We start from the raw sequence: 19,255 nt of genomic DNA on the forward strand, positions 1-19,255 counted from the left end.
TTGTTAGATTCCTTCATTTGAACCAAATGAAGTTGATTAAAGTTGATGCATTGATGTGTTTGAAGTGTTTTGTTAGTTGCGATGGATCTCCTGCTGTCTTTTTTCCTCATTATTAAAAGAGGATTTCTTTGAATTTCAAACATCCATTTCCTGTTTATCTGGTCCCGGGTCACAGGTGCAGCAGTCTAAGCAGAGAATCCCAGACCTCCCTAAACAACCACTTCCTCCAGCATATCCAGGACAATACTGAGGCATTCCCAGGCCTGCTGAGAGATATAACCTCTCTAGTGTGTCCTGGGTCTGCCCTGGAGACTCCTCCTCATGGGACAGGCCCCAAACACCTCACCCAGGATATTTTTAATTAAAACATCACAAATAAGTCGTCAGGTCTGATGGTCACATTTGTGAGATTCAACCACCATAAAGCAGAGATCACACAGGACACACTGTGTAACCCTCAGCTCAGATGTGTTCAGGACATTTGCTTGGAAGAAGCCGTCTGTGGATAAATCCTGCTCTCCACCTCAGCTGTCAGGTTTATCCAGAGAACGGCCGTCCTGACTTCCAGCAGCCCCACAGTCCTCGTTTCTAATAAACTGGCATCACTGAAATGAACTGTCTGCCTCGCTGTTCAATAATCTGCTCTTTGCCAATTTCCCAGCAGAACCTTCCACTCATATCAGCATTTTTCTGTGATTCTCACATGAACTAAACATAAAAAGCTGAAGCCAACCTCAGAGTTCCCCGTAGTGAGGAAGAGTTTCCTCTGAGCCACAGCTGAGTTTGATGCGTCCACAAAGGAAGACTGACGGGAGGACAGACTCTGGGAGAAAGGCAGATATTAAAAGATATGAATACAAAGTACGCTGCAACAAACAGGACAGCAGATTATGAAGAGCGGTTAGACCTTCATGTGTCAGTCATTGAAATGTGATCAAAGTTACCTGTTTGACATCCTGATAGAAGAAAATCAGCTTCTTGGATCCGTTTGCAGCAAAGAATTCATGGATCAGACTGAACTGGAAGAATCAGACATTAATGACTCAAAGGTTCAACTCTGAGGAAGGATCACGTCTCTGAACTTACTCTGTCATCAGAGACGATGGCGTCTTCCACCGCCGCCTCCTCCAGGCTGCCGGCGTCTGCCAGCCTGCTCATCAGGTATTTATGTCGGGCATCCAGAGCTGCCCGCCGTTCCTCCTTCACGGCTCTCGCCTGTTTGGCTACTTCTCTCCTCGCCTCATTGGACAGCAGCATCGTCCTTTTACCAGACACCTGCATAAAATCCTCAGCAGGCTGGGTAAGCTTGCGTGAGCTCTCTGTGGAGGCTGTTGCAGCTGAGATGGCTCACCCGAGCGGTGCAAACTTAGTTACCTTCAAGGCTCCAGAGTCAGCTGAGGTCAGCAGCTCAGCCTCTGGGGAGGTTACAATCCCTGGAACAGCCAGGTCTCTACAACCAGAAACAGTCTTTGCATGTGCAGCTTCAGAACAAGACTTGAAGTTCCAGTTAGTGTCCGATGTCCCAGAAACACTCAGGTGCTCACTGAGCAATCTCTTGAGGCCAACACTCAGAAAATCAAACAGTCTTTGAGCCTTTGTGGGAACATTTATCGTCTGTGCTGGAAAGGTGGAAACATCTGGGAGATGCAGCCTTAACACACTGGGCTTCACAAGTCCTTGGAGGCAGCTCACTAAACTCAGGGATGCAGACAAAATCAGCACTTGCAGGAACACAATGTGCCCTCTCACAATGAGCTTGGAAGCATAAACTGAGTTTTCCTCACTGACTGTTTCAGACAGGATTGTGGGAGCAACACAAAAAGCAGCTTCAGCTGGAAACACACAGTTTAGTGGCTTTGCTGCTCGCTTTAAGTCACAATAAACAGGAAACTCATTGTGTCTCATGTCAGAATCAAATCACTCATATACAGGAAAGGAAGAGGTGGAGGCGAAGAGGTTAGCAGTCTGTGTCTTTCTCATTTCTGACTCCTAAAGAGCTGAAAAACACAGGCTGTTATTGGCTGGCTGACACTGGGATTAATGTCCTTGAAGCCAGCAGTCTTTAATGTCCAGGTTCAGAACGGGCAGGTGAAAAACAGTCCTTTATGTCCTCTGATGTTCAATAAACTGTCCTGATTACTGAGGGAGCAGAGAAAGTGTCTCCATCACTCACCACAGCTGGATGCTCTGAAATCCTGGAATCCAGCTGTGGAGAGGAGCGCCGGCGGCGTGGACGCAGTTTAGTAATCAGGGAACGGGAGACAGGAGGGAAACACAGCTGGGACCAATTACACACACGAGACAGGAAACAGTAACACAGGACTGTCAAAGTAAAACAGGAAATATAACACAGAGTCCAAAGTAAGGAGACGTGGGACACAGTGAAGACACAGAAACAGAAACCAGAACTATAATCACAAAACAAACTCAGAAACATAAAGAGTGAATCAGCTGATTCAGTGTTTGTGACAAAAACATGGATCCTGGTTAATAACTTTTATTTGTTTGTTTCTGTATTATTTTGTGTATCGTTCTTATGAGCTGTTGTTTTTTCAGTGAAATATTATTTCATTGTTTTAAGCTTTTTGTTGACTTTGAAGTGCTTAAGTTGATATTTTTGAACATTTAATTTGTTCGATTATTGTCGAGTCGATAAAACTGTCAAACGCACAGCTGCTTCCAGCATGGCCGGAGGAGAGGTGGCCGAGCAGACGCACAACACACACAGCTCACAGGTTTGCATTTCTAGATATTGCAGATGTTGCAGAAATTGAGAGTAAAGAAGTCGGAGATCCAGCGCTGTCTCCTGCCCCTTATTTATACACCACAACACAACGACAGGCGTAACTCACACAAACGGGTAACATGAGGCTCAGATGCTTTGGACGTGTTCACATATACTGGACACAGAATGATGAAGATGGAGCTGCAGGAAGGAGGAAAAGAGGAAAAACACAGAAAAGATTCACAGATGTGGTGAAAAAGGACACGACAGCTTCTGTTTGTTAGTTTGGTTTTTCTTTATTTGGTAAAGATTCAGAAATAAAGAGAAGATCACATGTTTGAATATTATATTAACGTTCTGTAATTACAACAAGTTGTAAAATCTTTCCAGAGTGAGACAGAGACTGTGCAGAGACTGTAGAAGGACAGAGCAGCAGCAGAGCAGTCCAGATACACTGATGATCCTCTGTCAGATCCAGAGGGACACACAGGGCTGATGCTGGACTCTACATTGTGTCTGACAGTGGAGCTGTTCTCAGAGCGGTTCACTCTGCAGCACTGACAGTCATCTGCACTTCATTCCTCTGTCAGTCACTGCTGGATGAAGCTCTCCTCTCCACCTCCCAGTAACATGGCCCAGTCAGAGCGTCTCTACTAGAGATGGCACGATACCACTTTTTTATGTCCGATACCGATACCGATATCATAAATTTGGATATCTGCCGATACCGATATGAATCCAATATAGTGTTTTTTAATCAACAAAACTGTTTTTTAAATATCTTGCTGCATTTTGCAAGTCTGCAAGTTCATACTCAAGTTTAAAACAACAACTACACTAAAGCTATTCTGTTATACCTGTATACATAAAAAATATTTCATAGTTCAGCAATACTGATCAATCTAATAAACATAAACCTACACCATCCTCCCTATTCTGGTATTTTAAAGAGTACTTAGCGTAAATATTAAGCAACCTAACTAATAGGGTTCCAACTCCCAGCAACAACAAAAATAAAAAAATAAAAAATAGGGAACCACCCCTCACGCTCCACCTCATGATGCTTAATCAACGTAATCAACCTTAATTTGATGCAGTGTGAAAAAAAATCCACAGAAATCAATTATTTTTCAAGAAATATTAAATAGATTCAACATCTTTCTTCAACAAAATTGCAGACTGCACAGATGGTACCTTCCCAAAGGAAAAAGTACTATAGCTTACTAGGGTATATATATTAGACTTAATAGTCACTATATACAGTAATTGACTTCTATTTATTTTGCATCAAATTAAAACTTTGGGTGTCAGATAATTATTTATTAAAAGCTAGACATTTTAAATGAGAATAAGAAAGAAAAGTATGTCTTTGTGCCCCCTTTTCCCTGTTAATGCCCTATTGGCCCCCTGGCTAAACTTTGCTAGATCCGCCCCTGCACAGTTACCAGCGTCAGCTACGTAGAAAAAGATCCTGGTGTAGAAAGTAATATTAAATAAATTGTAACAACAGCTTATCAAGCTTAAACATGCTGCTGTTGTTCAGCCGCTGGTTTCCTCTTTCTGGTGCAAAGTGGGCCAAAAACAAACAAGTGAGGCGGACTCGCGACAGAAAAGCCGATCAGCTGATCGTTTAAGCAGTTTCACGATTGAAGTAGCAGCCGGAGAGCGAGAGGCAGTCGCTCGTTAAGCTTAACGTGGGAATGCTTTACAAACATTCAGAGATGGACTTACACACTTGCTTTACTTCTCTCGGGGATAACTTTGTCGGAGATGAAATGCCGGGTTGCTAGCGAAGCTCCAAATGCTATCCAGACCACCGACAGGTCCCGCATGCCACAGCTGCTCTATCACGTGATGCATACTGCTCCCACGTGCTAACGTTCTGAGGTGAGTTACGGGGTGTTGCAAGTTTTGTGAGGTGCTTTCGTGATATTTAATGGATCGGATTACATTTTTTATTTTTCTCCGATATCCGATCCAGTAATTTAGGTCAGTATCGGACCGATACCGATACGTAATATCGGATTGGTCCATCTCTAGTCTCTACACACAAGCTGCTGCTGCTTCAACCTCTCTGGATCATCAGGACACAGCTGCTCCTCTCTCAGCACACACACCGTCCTGTTTACCATCATCACCTCCACCTGCAGAGAGAAGGAGGAAGAGCAGAGGAGATAAACGAGTGTTTCCAGAGACTCTTCATCAGCTGTCAGTCAGTGATGCAGCACATCCAGTATAAAGAGCAGCAGGGACGTCAGTGCTGGGACTGTACTAGGACTCATTGTTGCTTCACTTTTTCTAATCTTTGGATTTTTATTGAAGTTGCTGAAAATGTTTTTCCCTCCTAGTTTGAGTTTGGACTTTCATTCATTAGAAGAACCTTGGTGTGTCCACTCTGAGCTCTGTAGGAACCCCAACAACAAGCCCAACAATCCAGATGGACGGTTCCAGCTGTTAACTGGAGGAATTCCATCCAAACATCTGCTCTCACTAAATTCTTCCTCACCTACAGACTGTGTTCTTCACTGCTTTAAACTTGGAAATCAATGCAGTCATTGGTCTGCGTGCTGCTTTGTTCAGAGAGCTGATTGGCTGTTGACAGTGTTTGATCAGAGCGTGTCAGCCGTTACTATGGTGACCATAAGGGTGAGAAACAGGAAGTGTTTGTGTCCAATCCTGAAGCCTGTCACCGTTCTCCTCTCACAGCTTCACTGAGAAGCTGCAGCTTTACAGGAAACACTGGATCTTTGTTTCATACTGACTGTGTTTAGTACAATACTGCTGACAGCACCACCCACTCACTCCATCACTCTACTGACCTCAGAGTCTCCAGTCTGTAGTCTGGACTCTGCTGAAGATCAGACAGCTGCTTCACATCTGGATCCTTCAGGTTGTTTCCATACAGGTACAGCTCTCTCAGATGGGAGGGGTTGGACTTCAGTGCTGCTGCCAGATAATCACAGCTGATCTCTGACAAACCACAGACCCTCAATCTGTATAAAGAATGAAAGATGTAAGTTTATTAGACAAAGTGCTTGAAATCATTCAGTGTTTCATCATCTGTTCAGAGCTGAAGAAGGTTCAGAATGTAGAAGTTTAGAAAATGGAAACTCCAAACAGCTGAAGCCAACAGGAAGCAGCTTCAAACAGGAAACTGTGCAGAGTTTCAGACTATATGTCCTGATGCAGCCAGTTGGATTTTGGAGATTTGAATCTCTGTTCTGTGACTAAGTCCTTGAATCGTTTCTTCCAGTTGGTCCAACAAGACAGACTAAGTATTGGACATGTGTTGTGGCTCCATCAGGGGAGCTTCTAAATGTGATGTGATGGCCCCTCTGGGTCTGTCAGGTCACAGCACTGAAGAGAGCTCAAACTGGGCACACAGCTGTTCCAGTCTGGACCAAAGACTCTATACTGGGACTGAGGGACTGCTTTGACTGCACCCACTGGGACTTTTGAAAGGCTCATGTTCTCACTTAGATCATCGATTTCTACTGACATTTCTTTCTGGGAAAAATGGGGATTACTTTGGAAACAGGAAGTATTTTCCCCAATAAGCAGCCCTGGATTAGTAAATCACTCCAACATGTTCTCAGGCAGAAGAAGCTGTCTTGTTATGAGGGAGAGAAGAAAAAGATTGAGGCACAGAAACCTGTTGAAAGAGAGATAAAGCAGCTAAAATCAGGTGTAAAAGTAAAGCAGAGGATGAGCTGAATAAAGGACACTCAAGGCTGGCTTGGAAAGGAATGAAGTCCATGGTGGGGATGCAGAACAAGGAGCAAAGATGAATGTGATGCTGAATCAGCAGAAGACTTGGACTCATTTGATTCCAGCTTTGATATCATTGATTTCAATGAAGAGCTTTGTGATTGTAGCAAAGGGCTGGTAGCTCTGAGAGTCCCACTGATGAGGTGTTTGTGTGGAAATCTCTTAGTGGGACCAAAGAGAGAAAAAGCCCTGGTCCTGATGCTGTGGGAGGGAAATGATTGAAGTGTGCTGTGAGGAACTGACTGGGAGATTTTCACACATTTTCCAGTCCTCCTTGGAACAACAGGAAGTTCCCAGCATATGGAAACAAAGGTTAAGTGTCCTATGGCACTCAGTGATGATGGTGCTGTGGCCCCACCACCTCCACCTCTTTGTAAAGGAACTAACTGTAATCTGAAGCTTCAAATGGAACTAAGACTTCCTCCACTAGGTGGCAGTGTCTGATGAGAAAGTGTTAGTGGAGCTGGCCTGGAGTCAGAAACAGGAAGATGCAGGATTTGGGCTGAAATGGGCAAAAGTGGTTAGCACTAGTGCCTTAGAGCAAGAAGGTTGTAGGTTGAAGCTTGTTGGTCAGCTGGGCCTTTCTGTGGAGGTTGGATGTTCTCCCACAGTCCAATGAAATGCTGCTTAGGTTCATTGGTGCTTCTACATTGGCTGTAGGTGTGGATGTGAGGGAGTGCTTCTCTGTCGCTCTCTGTTGGCCCTGTGATGGACTGCTCACCTGTGCAGGTGGACCACGCCTCTTGCCCTATGACAGCTAGGGCACAGGCTGCAGCCCTGTGAGCCTAAGCTGAATAAACAGTTAGCAAAAATGATCCATAGATGGCCTGAAATCCCCCAGTTAGCAGTTTGGTAGATAGCTATGACATGCTAATCCCATCCAGCAGCTGTATTCTACCTGTAAGCTGATCCCTGCTGAGCCAAAGCACTTTTTCATATACAAATTACAACCTTTAATAGAAACCTATTGGTCAGCATCTTATTAGCCTGCTGTTAGCTTCATTCCACAGAAAACTGGGAGAAACTAACAGAGTTGATAAAGAATAAAGAGAAATGTGCTGATTTAAAGCCTTTGAAGTGCTTCAGATGATCTCTGTCCACTTCTGTCCACTCATTCATTCATGTAAGCTTTCTAATGCAGCTTTGATCTTCACAGTCTGCTTGATGAAACTCATTCTAACCCTGAATGTCAGAGTGTTCCTCCTTCTCTTTCCCATCATTCATGCTGGCAGTGGAGGAGATTTGGATGTTGGACTGTGTTTTGGATGATGTGTGTATGTTTGTGTTGGACTGCTGTCTGTAAAGCAAACGCACATTTTGCTTTGGATTTCAGTGTCAGACAGACTTTAAGGTGCAATGAAGAGTTTGAGAGTTTCACAGTGAATTTTCCAGTGGAGGATTTTTCTTCTTCTTTGAAGGTTTGAAATGTGAACATTGTTCTGCTGCAGTCAATGGACTAAACCAGAGAAGAAGAAAACAGACTTTACCATGAAGATCCTCAGTGTGGATCAGTATAATATCAGCCTGATGTCTGCAGTTTAGTGTCAGCACAACTTTCACATCATATTCATCTCAGCACAACTAAAACATGCTGACTGACCTCAGAGTTTCAAGTTTACATCCTGGACTCTCCAGGAAACCACACAGATGCTTCACTCCTGGATCCTGCAGGTTGTTCTTAGTTGAAGAAGAGAAGGAGTCATTACTCAGGTTCAGCTGTCTCAGATGGGAGGGGTTGGACTTCAGTGCTGCTGCCAGATAATCACAGCTGATCTCTGACAAACCACAGTTCCACAATCTGTATAAAGAATGAAAGATGTAAGTTTATTAGACAAAGTGCTTGAAATCATTCAGTGTTTCATCATCTGTTCAGAGCTGAAGAAGGTTCAGAATGTAGAAGTTTAGAAAATGGAAACTCCAAACAGCTGAAGCCAACAGGAAGCAGCTTCAAACAAACACAACAAGAGAAAAAACTCTGAATGTTTCACATTAAAGTCGTACATTTCTCATAAAAACAGGACAAAGACTTGAAAAAGTCGTGTTTTTCCTTCCAGGAACCACATGGCTTCACTTTTAAAGGTGAAGTGTGACAGAAATGGACATATTTGAAGTCCAACACCTTTTTCCAGTCACATTATTAAAGCAGACAAACTACAAGCTCATTTTCATTCCAACAAGTCATCTTCTGACCTGGACTAACAACACTGGTCTCTATGTGCAGCTGGCTGTGAGACCAGTGCTCAGGGAGCGTCTACAAAGTGCAACACTGAAAGAACATCACACACTCATTTGCTTCCAGCACTTTCACACAAACATCTACTGTCATTATTGTCACCAAACTCTGTGGATCCTTTATTGCAAATTCAAATGGGATCAAATGGTCAGACAAAAGAGGGTTATGAGGAAATATGATGAAATGTTGTGTATTAGCAAAAACTTATTGAATCATTTTCCTCAGAAACCAAACAAAATGATTGACAAACATGTTTTTACAAACTCAGTGTTGGACTTGGATCAGCAGGATAAGCTGATGTTTAAAGGCATTTGAGTCTCGCTGTATGAGAGTCCAGTTCTTACTCAATATTTATGGATGATGTTCTTTCAGTGTTGCACTTTGTAGACGCTCCCTGAGCCTCACAGCCAGCTGCACATGGACCAGCTGACATTACCCAGCATTAGAGGCGGCTGTAAAAAATTCATGTTCCCATTTAAATGGTTTTAATTTGAATAAAACGATGTTGATTCATTCAATCCTGAATCGATGTTTAATATAAATGTATTTTGCCAGAATCTCAGGTTAAAGCTCACAAACTATTTCAACAAGCAGCAAACAGCTAAAACAGTAAATGAGAGCAGCTAAACACACAAAGATGGAAACACAGAGCGTGGATCGTTCACTCGACGGCACGTACACGGACACGCCGTCGGGGCTGAAAGTGGACAGCTCACAGATCCTGAAGCTGCAGGTTTCATCTGTCTCCAACCAAAACTGAGTGAAGCAGCAGCAAAAGAAGATCCAAACTCTGCTTCACGTTTGATCAATATGCTCATGAATTCTCTCTGACTTTGGCTGTTCCTGCCTGCACAGCTCTCTCTCTCTCAGTGGACTCCAAGAACAGCTTCAAACATCTGTTTCTGCATCATTCACTGTTTATTAGCCACCAGTCTGCTGTTGTGTTCAGTGCTGTCGGCCTCTGACAGTAAAGCCTCATTTCTGCTGTTCCATGGAAACTTTTTAAAATGATGACAGATTACAAACTCTCAGCTGTGTCTGTAATCAAACCTCTGTAACTTTGCTTCACTTCAGCAGCATCAGCTCATGTTCACATGTTGCTTCATGGTTTGCTTCAGTTTTTGATCGACTGCAGAATATTTTGAAGGTTATCTGCTATAAAAAGCCAGAAGAGGAAAATCTGCTTCATGTGTTTCTGTTTGATCCTCAGTGACTTTGACACAAAGGCCTCTGCTGTGATGATCACACCTCTGATCAAGTCTCACAGTGTCACAACTGATAAATGATCAGAGTTAGAATATTTCTGACTGTCTGCTGTGTGCCGTGACCTTTGACCTGCTAAAGACAGTCAGCTGTGGATCATTCATTGTTGTGTCTGATACTTAGAACTGTGAGGAAGAAGCTACACAGTTAATCAGGGTCCCCTCTCTCTGAATCAGGAAAGGTGGGCAGGCCGCGTGTGGGCCGCGGGCCATACGTTGAGTATCACTGTTTGAAATGTGAACATTGTTCTGCTGCAGTCAATGGACTAAACCAGAGAAGAAGAAAACAGACTTTACCATGAAGATCCTCAGTGTGGATCAGTACAATATCAGCCTGATGTCTGCAGTTTAGTGTCAGCACAACTTTCACATCATATTCATCTCAGCACAACTAAAACATGCTGACTGACCTCAGAGTTTCAAGTTTACATCCTGGACTCTCCAGGAAACCACACAGATGCTTCACTCCTGGATCCTGCAGGTTGTTGTTGTCGCTCAGGTCCAGCTCTCTCAGATGGGAGGGGTTGGACTTCAGTGCTGCTGCCAGATAATCACAGCTGATCTCTGACAAACCACAGCTCTCCAATCTGTATAAAGAATGAAAGATGTAAGTTTATTAGACAAAGTGCTTGAAATCATTCAGTGTTTCATCATCTGTTCAGAGCTGAAGAAGGTTCAGAATGTAGAAGTTTAGAAAATGGAAACTCCAAACAGCTGAAGCCAACAGGAAGCAGCTTCAAACAAACACAACAAGAGAAAAAACTCTGAATGTTTCACATTAAAGTCGTACATTTCTCATAAAAACAGGACAAAGACTTGAAAAAGTCGTGTTTTTCCTTCCAGGAACCACATGGCTTCACTTTTAAAGGTGAAGTGTGAAAGAAATGGACATATTTGAAGTCCAACACCTTTTTCCAGTCACATTATTAAAGCCGACAAACTACAAGCTCATTTTCATTCCAACAAGTCATCTTCTGACCTGGACTAACAACACTGGTCTCTATGTGCAGCTGGCTGTGAGACCAGTGCTCAGGGAGCGTCTACAAAGTGCAACACTGAAAGAACATCACACACTCATTTGCTTCCAGCACTTTCACACAAACATCTACTGTCATTATTGTCACCAAACTCTGTGGATCCTTTATTGCAAATTCAAATGGGATCAAATGGTCAGACAAAAGAGGGTTATGAGGAAATATGATGAAATGTTGTGTATTAGCAGCAAGTTATTGAATCATTTTCCTCAGAAACCAAACAAAATGATTGACAAACATGTTTTTACAAACTCAGTGTTGGACTTGGATCAGCAGGATAAGCTGATGTTTAAAGGCATTTGAGTCTCGCTGTATGAGAGTCCAGTTCTTACTCAATATTTATGGATGATGTTCTTTCAGTGTTGCACTTTGTTTGGCACAAAATGAAATTATTTGGCCTCTCAGATGCTTTTAGAGATTCCCAAATGACTGATGATGACATCTCTGGGGTCTGATTGATAGAAAAAAAATCTCTTTGAGACCTTTTGTAACTTACAAACTCTTCATCTGCTAACAACACTGAGTTGAATCTCCATGGCTGATAGTTGGAGCAGGCATCAGGAATACACATTGAAAAAACAAGAGGAGAAATCACCAGAGTCTTATAATCACATTCTGTAACTAAAGGGAGACGTTTTTCTATACAAATATATGTTTTATGGACATTAGAAAAAAAAGAGTATTGACGTGAAGCAGGATTATGAAATCTCCATACATCAGCCAGCCCATAATTATCAAGAAAGCTCTGAATGACGCATGCTGAGTTTGGACTAAGTGTACTTTTGTGTGAACTGTGGTCCATAGCAGATAATGAGCAGTTTAGGTCTCCCTCAAAGATGATATTGTGTGATGACATATTGGGGAGCCGCGCAAAGACATTAGTGAAAAATCTGTGATCGTCCCAATTAGAGGCGTAGATATTTGCTAAGATCAAAGGAAAACCATAAACTATGTTTTCTGCACTTAAAATCCTGTAATTTTCTCATAAATCGACAGTGCGGCTTATGGATGAATTCTGGTTGTGCTTACTGACCTCGAACCGATTTTATGTGCTACACGGCGCTCAGAAACCTTTCAAAAGATGTTTTGGTACGACTTTGCTCAGCTACGAGGCCGCACCGCTTGATGGATTGTTGGAGCATTACAGCTACGAGGAGCCTCGCGGAGTGATACGTACTCTGCTTCAACGTAATATTACTGTATTGAGTGTGTATAAGGACCATAAATGGCACCTGTAAGAGACACGGTTACAAAGAGGGTTTCAAACTCCAGGCTGTCAGTCACGCAGTAGAACCTGGGAACAGAGCAGCTGCTTGTTATTATGCTCAGCGTCTGTTTACATTTTGACTGCACGATTGTGAGCTTTTTGTTATGCACAAAAACAACATTGTTTTCTTTTATTTATGGAGCATTATTATTTAATAAATGCTGATCATTTATTCCTGAGTAATTGTTTCATGTACATCTACGCTGTATGTTAATAAATGTGCCTGTGTGAGATTTGGGACACAGCTTTGACTAAGAACTCTCTTTTTGTTCGTACTTTCTGGCTTTAAAAATATCGAGATATATATCGTATATCGCCATCCAGCTAAAGAATATCGAGATATGAACTTTGGGTCATATCGCCCAGTCGTAATATTGCAATAGGTTGTCCGTTAAACTCAAGCGGGGCTTGGGCCCTGGCACGGCGTAGCCACACAATCCTGGTAGTAGTGACGCTCGGCTATGACGGCGTGCGGGTTACCAGCTGGCTTTCTCAGGATAGGGCTCCTGTGTGAGCGGTCGACAATAACGTCTTTATCCATACCCAGCACTTCACGTAGTAGCACGGATACGGCCGTGGAGGAGCTCGAGTCCAGGCCCTCTGGAATCCCTATGATGTGGATGTTAGCTCTCCGCTTCCTGCCTTCATCACATTTATCCTTCAGGTCAGACAGCTCCTCCTTCATACTCTCTACTGTAGACTGCAGGGTGGTCACCTCATCGCTCCACATTGACAGCCCATCCTCAGCTTCTTTCACTGTAACCTTTACTCCATCAACTTCGCCGCACGTCGCCGCCATGCTGTTAGCGATCTCATTTCTCAGTCCTTGCACGTCAGCCCTTATATTGTCAAAATCTTCTTTCAATGCATTTCTGAGTTCTTCTTTTAACAGCGTACTAATGTCCTCTTTAATGGATTGAAGAAGCTCCAGTTTTAGAGCAGTAGGATCCACATCACGCGCGTCTGTTGAGTCTGCTCTTCAGCGGCCGTAGAGCTGGACGCTGCCCTTTGGCCATCATCGATACTCTCGCCCGAGATCGCACCGGGGCTAAAATATTCACCTGCTCAGCTGTTTTTGATCAGTTTGAGCCTGTGTGGTTTGATCAGGTGGAGGAACGATGTGATGCTATAAAGACATCATCTTGTCCAAATGATGTTGTTCCAACACGTGTTTAAAAAGATTTTAAAGGTTGTTGGTTCCGACATCTTAGCGATTTTTAACAGCAGTCTTAGTTCAGGTGTTGTACAGCCTGTTTTAAACATGCTGTTGTACAGCCTGTACTAAAAACCTGATCTGGATCCTCTGTCCGCTCAAATTTCAGGCCTATTTCAAAGCTTCCCTTCCTGCCGAAGATTTTGTAAAAGATTATATTTGTTCAGCTGCAATCTGTTGTAAAGGTTTCAGTCTGGTTTTAAAGCTCTTCACAGCACTGAAACTGCACTTTGAAAAGTTCTTAATGATCTTTTATCAGCCACTGATCAGGAGACTCAGCTGTGCTTTTGGATCTGACTGCTGCCTTGACCACAGCATCTTGACCTCACCATTGGAGCATGGCGGCATCAAGGGCGCTCTATTAGACTGGTTCAGCTCTTTTATTAAATCGCATTATTACATTTGGGGCTTATATTTGACGGCAATTTGAAAAACAGCTGAGCTCAGTTGTACAGCGGTCTTTCTTCAAACTGAGGCTTTTATCTAAGGTGAGATCATTTATATCTTTTAAAAACCTTGAACGGGCGATCCACGTTTTCATGACGTCCCAGCTGGATTATTGTAACTCCTTATATGTTGGAGTTAGTGGGACCTGCCTGGCAAGACTGCAGCTGGTCCAGAAAGCTGCAGCTCGTCTTCTGACACAAGCTCAAAGACATTTATCGTCCCAACAACCACATATACGCTGGTCCCTCGCTGTAACACAGTTCACCTTTGGCGGCCTCGCTGTTTCGCTGATCTTTTTTGTGCAATTTTGCATGTTTTTGTTTTTTACAGCGCATTGTGTTCTGCGTCCTGATTGGCTGTAGACCATTGTCAGCCAATCTCGTGCCGTGTCTCCTGTACAGTACAGAATGTGTTCAAATTTACAGCAGTGTGACTCTGCAGTGCTGCACTGTATGTTTGTACGTTTTGTCCCAACAAACAACAATGATGACGAGACGTTTTGCACCTGTGGTAGCAGCCAAAGGCAGAGGAAGATGCTGACCATCATAGTTTCAACAAGGAGGCAAAAAGGTTGTAACTGTCCACAACAAGAACATCGTAAGGATGGAGTCAGCTTTGGCTTTGTGGCTCAGTGACCGCAGGAAAAAGAACATCGTGCTGGACACCAACATTATCTGCAGAAAAACTCAAAAGCTTTATGAAACTTTACCTGACAGCGAGGAGCCCAGGCCATGGACGAGTGCTCCTCACACAGAAGCTCATTTAATGCCAGCAAAGGCTGATTTGACACGTTTCAGAAACACTTTGCTTTCACTCTTTAATAATGAACTTATTTTTCTATGAAGGTTTGAACTTTGTTTAAACAAGAGAGAAAAGTGTGAAAATGTTCATGCCTGTCTGAGAAAAGTGTAGAAAGTGTGCAGTGAGGGTTTAACTGCCTTAAAACTTCTATAATACTTGTAAAACATAAAGCTGCTACTTCATTCTGAGACTTATTTTTAGAACGTAACTCAATAAACGAGCGACCGCAGTACTGTATTGTGTTTATTTTGAAAACTCTCAACAGGATCTTCAGATTTATTTTGAAAGCTTTATCTGGAAAACACAAACACATAAGCAGGAAACAAAGAGCGTGATATGAAACGATAGACGTTTTCATATGGTCATCATATATACATCGTTCTATCGAACAGCCCCAGCTCCTGCTGTCAGTCTCTGTAAATCTGCTCTGAAAACACATTTGTATTCACTGGCTTTTAATACAGCATGAGAGTTATTTGATATTTGATGTGTGATATTAATATTAGGAGTTATTTTAATAGTTATCTTGGATTCTTGTACAGCACTGTGGTCAACGCTGCTGCTGTAATTAATGTGCTATAAACACATAAACAATCTGCAATTAAACATCCAAAACTAAAGATGTGATCGCTGCCTTTAGAAAATGTGCTGATGCACAAGATATCAGCTCCATTAAGGTGGAACGTGGCCGTGTTAGAAACATGTTGGAAGAAGTTTGAAGCTGAAACTGTGAAGCTGAGAGTGAAAGAGCTCCAGCGTCTGTCACAGGAAACTTTCTTATTTCCACACTGATGAAAGCATCAAGCTTTGATTTCCTGCTGCTTTTATTGAGTCACACTGTGAAACTGAGCCACAGCTGAACCAGCATCCCTGTACAGCAGACACTTACAGCGCTTGGCTGCTTCCATTGGACCCTCTGCACAGAGCTTCAGTTTCCTCTTCTGGTCCCAAAGTGCAGAACAACAAGGTTTCAAACAGCTTCGTTCCAGCAGCATCAGCCACAGACATGCATAGAGAATCCTTTGGTTGTGTTGTGTGTTTGCATATCTGCTGTCTGTGTTGCTTTGTGAGGATGGATCATCTCCTGCAGCTCCAGATAAACAAGCTGGACCTGAACCTGGTAGCTTCACTTAGAAGACACTTGTGACGGGAACGTGTGAGAAGTTTTGTGCAGACAAGTGTGGATTTAGAGTGTGGGACGAGCTCTCCACAGTCTTTGTGGAGATCCACATTCTGCATACTGCCTGTGAGAAGCTGCAGACATTTGTCCTCCAAATCCACTGAGCAGCTGCTCGTGGTGGTATTAGCTTCATGTGTGCGTGTTAGCATGAAGCCTCGGTCACACTCTGCTGTGGACACGGTCACGGACAGCTGGACGCCTGATGGACGAGTCGTCCTTCCTGTTAAACTTCTTTGAGCATGAGAATAGCATGAGAAGCTCAGTGGACACTGTTCAGTGTTTTAACTCTCGCTTTCTGATGGGTTTAGATTTTATTATTGTCATTTGTATTAGGAAATATTTAACCATATATTCTTAGAGGTGTATAATCAATTGTGTAGTGATAGGATGTGTGATCTTTAGCAGGCTGCAGGGGCTTGGTGTGTATTCCACACTAGAATGCACACCCACATCCTGGGAGCACGAGAGAGGTCGTACCTTCTCTTATTGTTTTATGGTAGGATTAACGTAGCTACGTCTGTTCTAGTCTAAGTGCTTTTTGTTTAGATGAACTGCTGGACTTCCTCACCATGTTATCTAGGGTGAACCATCTAGGGTGAAGGGGGGTCTACCCTCTTCCTGACCAAGGATGTTATATGACCCTTTGATCAGCAGTACCACACACACACACACACACACACACACACACACACACACACACACACACACAATTCTTTGTTCAAATCAAATCAAATCAAATCACTTTTATTGTCACATCACATGTGCAGGCACACTGGCACAGCACATGCGAGTGAAATTCTTGTGTGCGAGCCCCACAAGCAACAGAGATGTGCAAACACAACAACACAAACGAGCAAAATACAAGAATGGCCAACCTGAAACTAATAAATATATGTACAATATATAATAGTGTATGCATTTCTGGATGTGTATACTAAATATTTTCCTGTGTGTGTGTGTGTGTGTGTGTGTGTGTGTGTGTGTGTGTGTGTGTGTGTGTGTGTGTATACACATTTTTACAAATTAAATAGTAAAAAAATAAAATAAAATAATAATAATAATAATAATAATAATAATAATAATAATAATAAAATATATAAAATATACAGAGTTGAATATGTGCAAAACAAGTGGCATTTATATACAGTGTGGAGTGCATAATGTTGAAGTTCCAGTAGTGAAGCTGAGGTGTCTATGACGTGTTCAGCAGTCTGATGGCCTGATGGAAAAAGCTGTCTCTCAGTCTGCTGGTACGGGACCGGATGCTGCAGAACCTCCTTCCTGATGGAAGTAGTCTGAACAGTTTATGGCTGGGGTGACTGGAGTCCTTGATGGTCCTCCCCGCTTTCCTCAGGAAGCGCTTCCTGTAGATGTCTTGGAGGGAGGGAAGCTCACCTCCAATTATCCGTTCAGAGCACCGCACTACTCGCTGGAGAGCTTTGCAGTTGTAGGCGGTGCTGTTGCCGTACCAGGTGGTGATGCATCCAGTGAGGATGCTCTCAATGGCACAGTGATAGAAGGTCCTGAGGATGCGGGGGCTCATGCCGAATCTTTTCAGTCTCCTGAGAAAGAAGAGGCGCTGCTGGGCCTTCTTCACTGTTTTGTTTGTGTTCACATGTATACCTATGTGAGATGCTATATGTTAATGACCCTATGCATATTCATGTAACCACAATAAAAGGAGTGCTATGGGGAGCCTGGCTGAGAGTCTGATGGTGGTCAAGTGGTGGAACGACGCTTGGCTCCAGCCAGGTCTCCCTCATGCATGAGTAAACCAGAGAACTTTGGTGCCTTGTGTCTTGCTTTTTGCTGCGTAGCAGATTGTCCTTAACGTTCCAGTGGATAGGTTCAAACTACAAACCTATCATTAATTGGTCCTTCGAGAGCCGGATCCCTGGAGTCGACATTCACCGAGGGGAAAAGAGACACGCCGACAGACTGACGTCAGCCAGGACTTATAGAGGTCCTGCAGCAAAGTCCCGAGGCGTGAGAATTCGTCATCGAGCCGGTGGATTAGCCGTCTGTTTTTTCTCCTCGATGGATGACGATTGACGGGATTCGGGACTGATGCTACTCGCAATAAGCAACACCAAGTAGGTATGTGAAAAATCTAAGCCACTGTGTGAGGCTGAGTTGTAAAGTCTTTATCACTGTGTGCGATAAAGCGTGTAGTCACTGTGTGCGACTATTCTTTGCCGCTGTGTGCAGCAAAGCGCGCATCCACTGTGTGAGGTTGCGTTGAAAGTCTTTATCACTGTGTGCGATAAAGCGCGTGATCACTGCTATGTAAGTCTTTGCCACTGTGTGCGACAAAGCACGCAGTCACTGTGTGAGACTGCGTTGAGACAATAGGCCTAATTTTTGTTGTTTGTGTGTGAGGATATTTTTTGTTGTTGTTGTTGTTGTGTGAGTGTGTGCGGAGCAGAACACGTGGTCTGTGACGTCGGCAGCTGTTGTTGTTATTATGGGTTCCCAAGCAACCAAGAGTGTGTCAGAGGGTGACGAGAAGTTTATGGTGAAATTCGCTCCCGGTAGCGCAAAGTATTTAGGACATTGGCGCAAGAAATATGATTTTGAAGGTAAATTGGTTGTAGAACAATGTCAAATGTTAGTAGACCAGTTGACAGTGAAAGCAGCTTGTGCGACAGGGAAATTGAAACAGGAGAGAGAGTTACAAGTGGCGTCCGCTAAATTGTGGTTAGAACAGGCGCAGAAGAGACAGGAGGCAGTGACTATATATACTGACAGTCAGTATGCATATGCTACACTTCATTTCTTTGCCGCTCAGTGGTCAAGACGAGGCATGACAACATCAACAGGTAAACCTGTGGAGCATGCGACATTGTTGCAGGCCCTGTTGAAAGCAGTCTTACTGCCTAGTAAAGTTGCGGTTTGTAAATGTGCAGCACACACACGTGGCACTGACCCCATTGTACTAGGCAACGCCTTTGCAGATAAAATTGCAAAGGAAGCGGCCCTTGGAACACATGGGGTTCATGTTCTGGCGTCACAGGAGCAAACTACGCCCATCACACATGATGTGTTAGCAGACATGCAGTCACACTCACCTCCAGCTGAGAAGCAGCTGTGGCTCACTAAAGGAGCAAGCCTGCGAGGTGATGTCTACTATCTTTGTGATAAACCTATATTGCCTAAGAACCTATATAGGACTGCTGCAAGTTTGAGCCACGGGCTCTGCCATGTCTCGACAGCTGGGATGGTGGCAGCAGTCGAACGGCAGTTTTTCACACTGGGATTCAATGCTTATTCAAAACATTTTTGTAAAGCATGTTTAATATGTTGTAAACATAATGCTCAGGGAAAC

At 43.4% G+C, this 19,255-nt stretch overlaps 1 protein-coding gene across 14 annotated transcripts in view; it reads right to left on the minus strand.

Moving 5' to 3' along the window:
- Positions 1-3,006: 3,006 nt before the first annotated feature.
- Positions 3,007-19,255, minus strand: part of LOC146640799 (protein NLRC3-like) — a 50,309-nt gene continuing 34,060 nt past the window's right edge. For 7 of the 14 annotated variants that reach the window (XM_085399841.1, XM_085399840.1, XM_085399843.1 and 4 more), the window contains 3 exons: positions 8,094-8,291; positions 5,545-5,718; positions 3,007-4,869 (listed from right to left, as the gene is read on the minus strand). In XM_085399841.1, the coding sequence (XP_085255967.1) occupies positions 4,860-4,869; positions 5,545-5,718; positions 8,094-8,291 (382 nt within the window). In that variant the 3' untranslated portion in view covers positions 3,007-4,859. Of the gene's footprint in view, positions 4,870-5,544; positions 5,719-8,093; positions 8,292-10,398; positions 10,576-19,255 lie in introns of all 14 variants that reach the window. The other 7 variants (XM_085399847.1, XM_085399849.1, XM_085399851.1 and 4 more) reach the window with 3 other exon arrangements.

Source organism: Rhamphochromis longiceps, unplaced genomic scaffold, assembly GCF_057381845.1.
Source record: "Rhamphochromis longiceps isolate RC_006_pf unplaced genomic scaffold, R_longiceps_female_GT1.1 unmapped_scaffold_1, whole genome shotgun sequence".
Taxonomy (NCBI): domain Eukaryota; kingdom Metazoa; phylum Chordata; class Actinopteri; order Cichliformes; family Cichlidae; genus Rhamphochromis; species Rhamphochromis longiceps.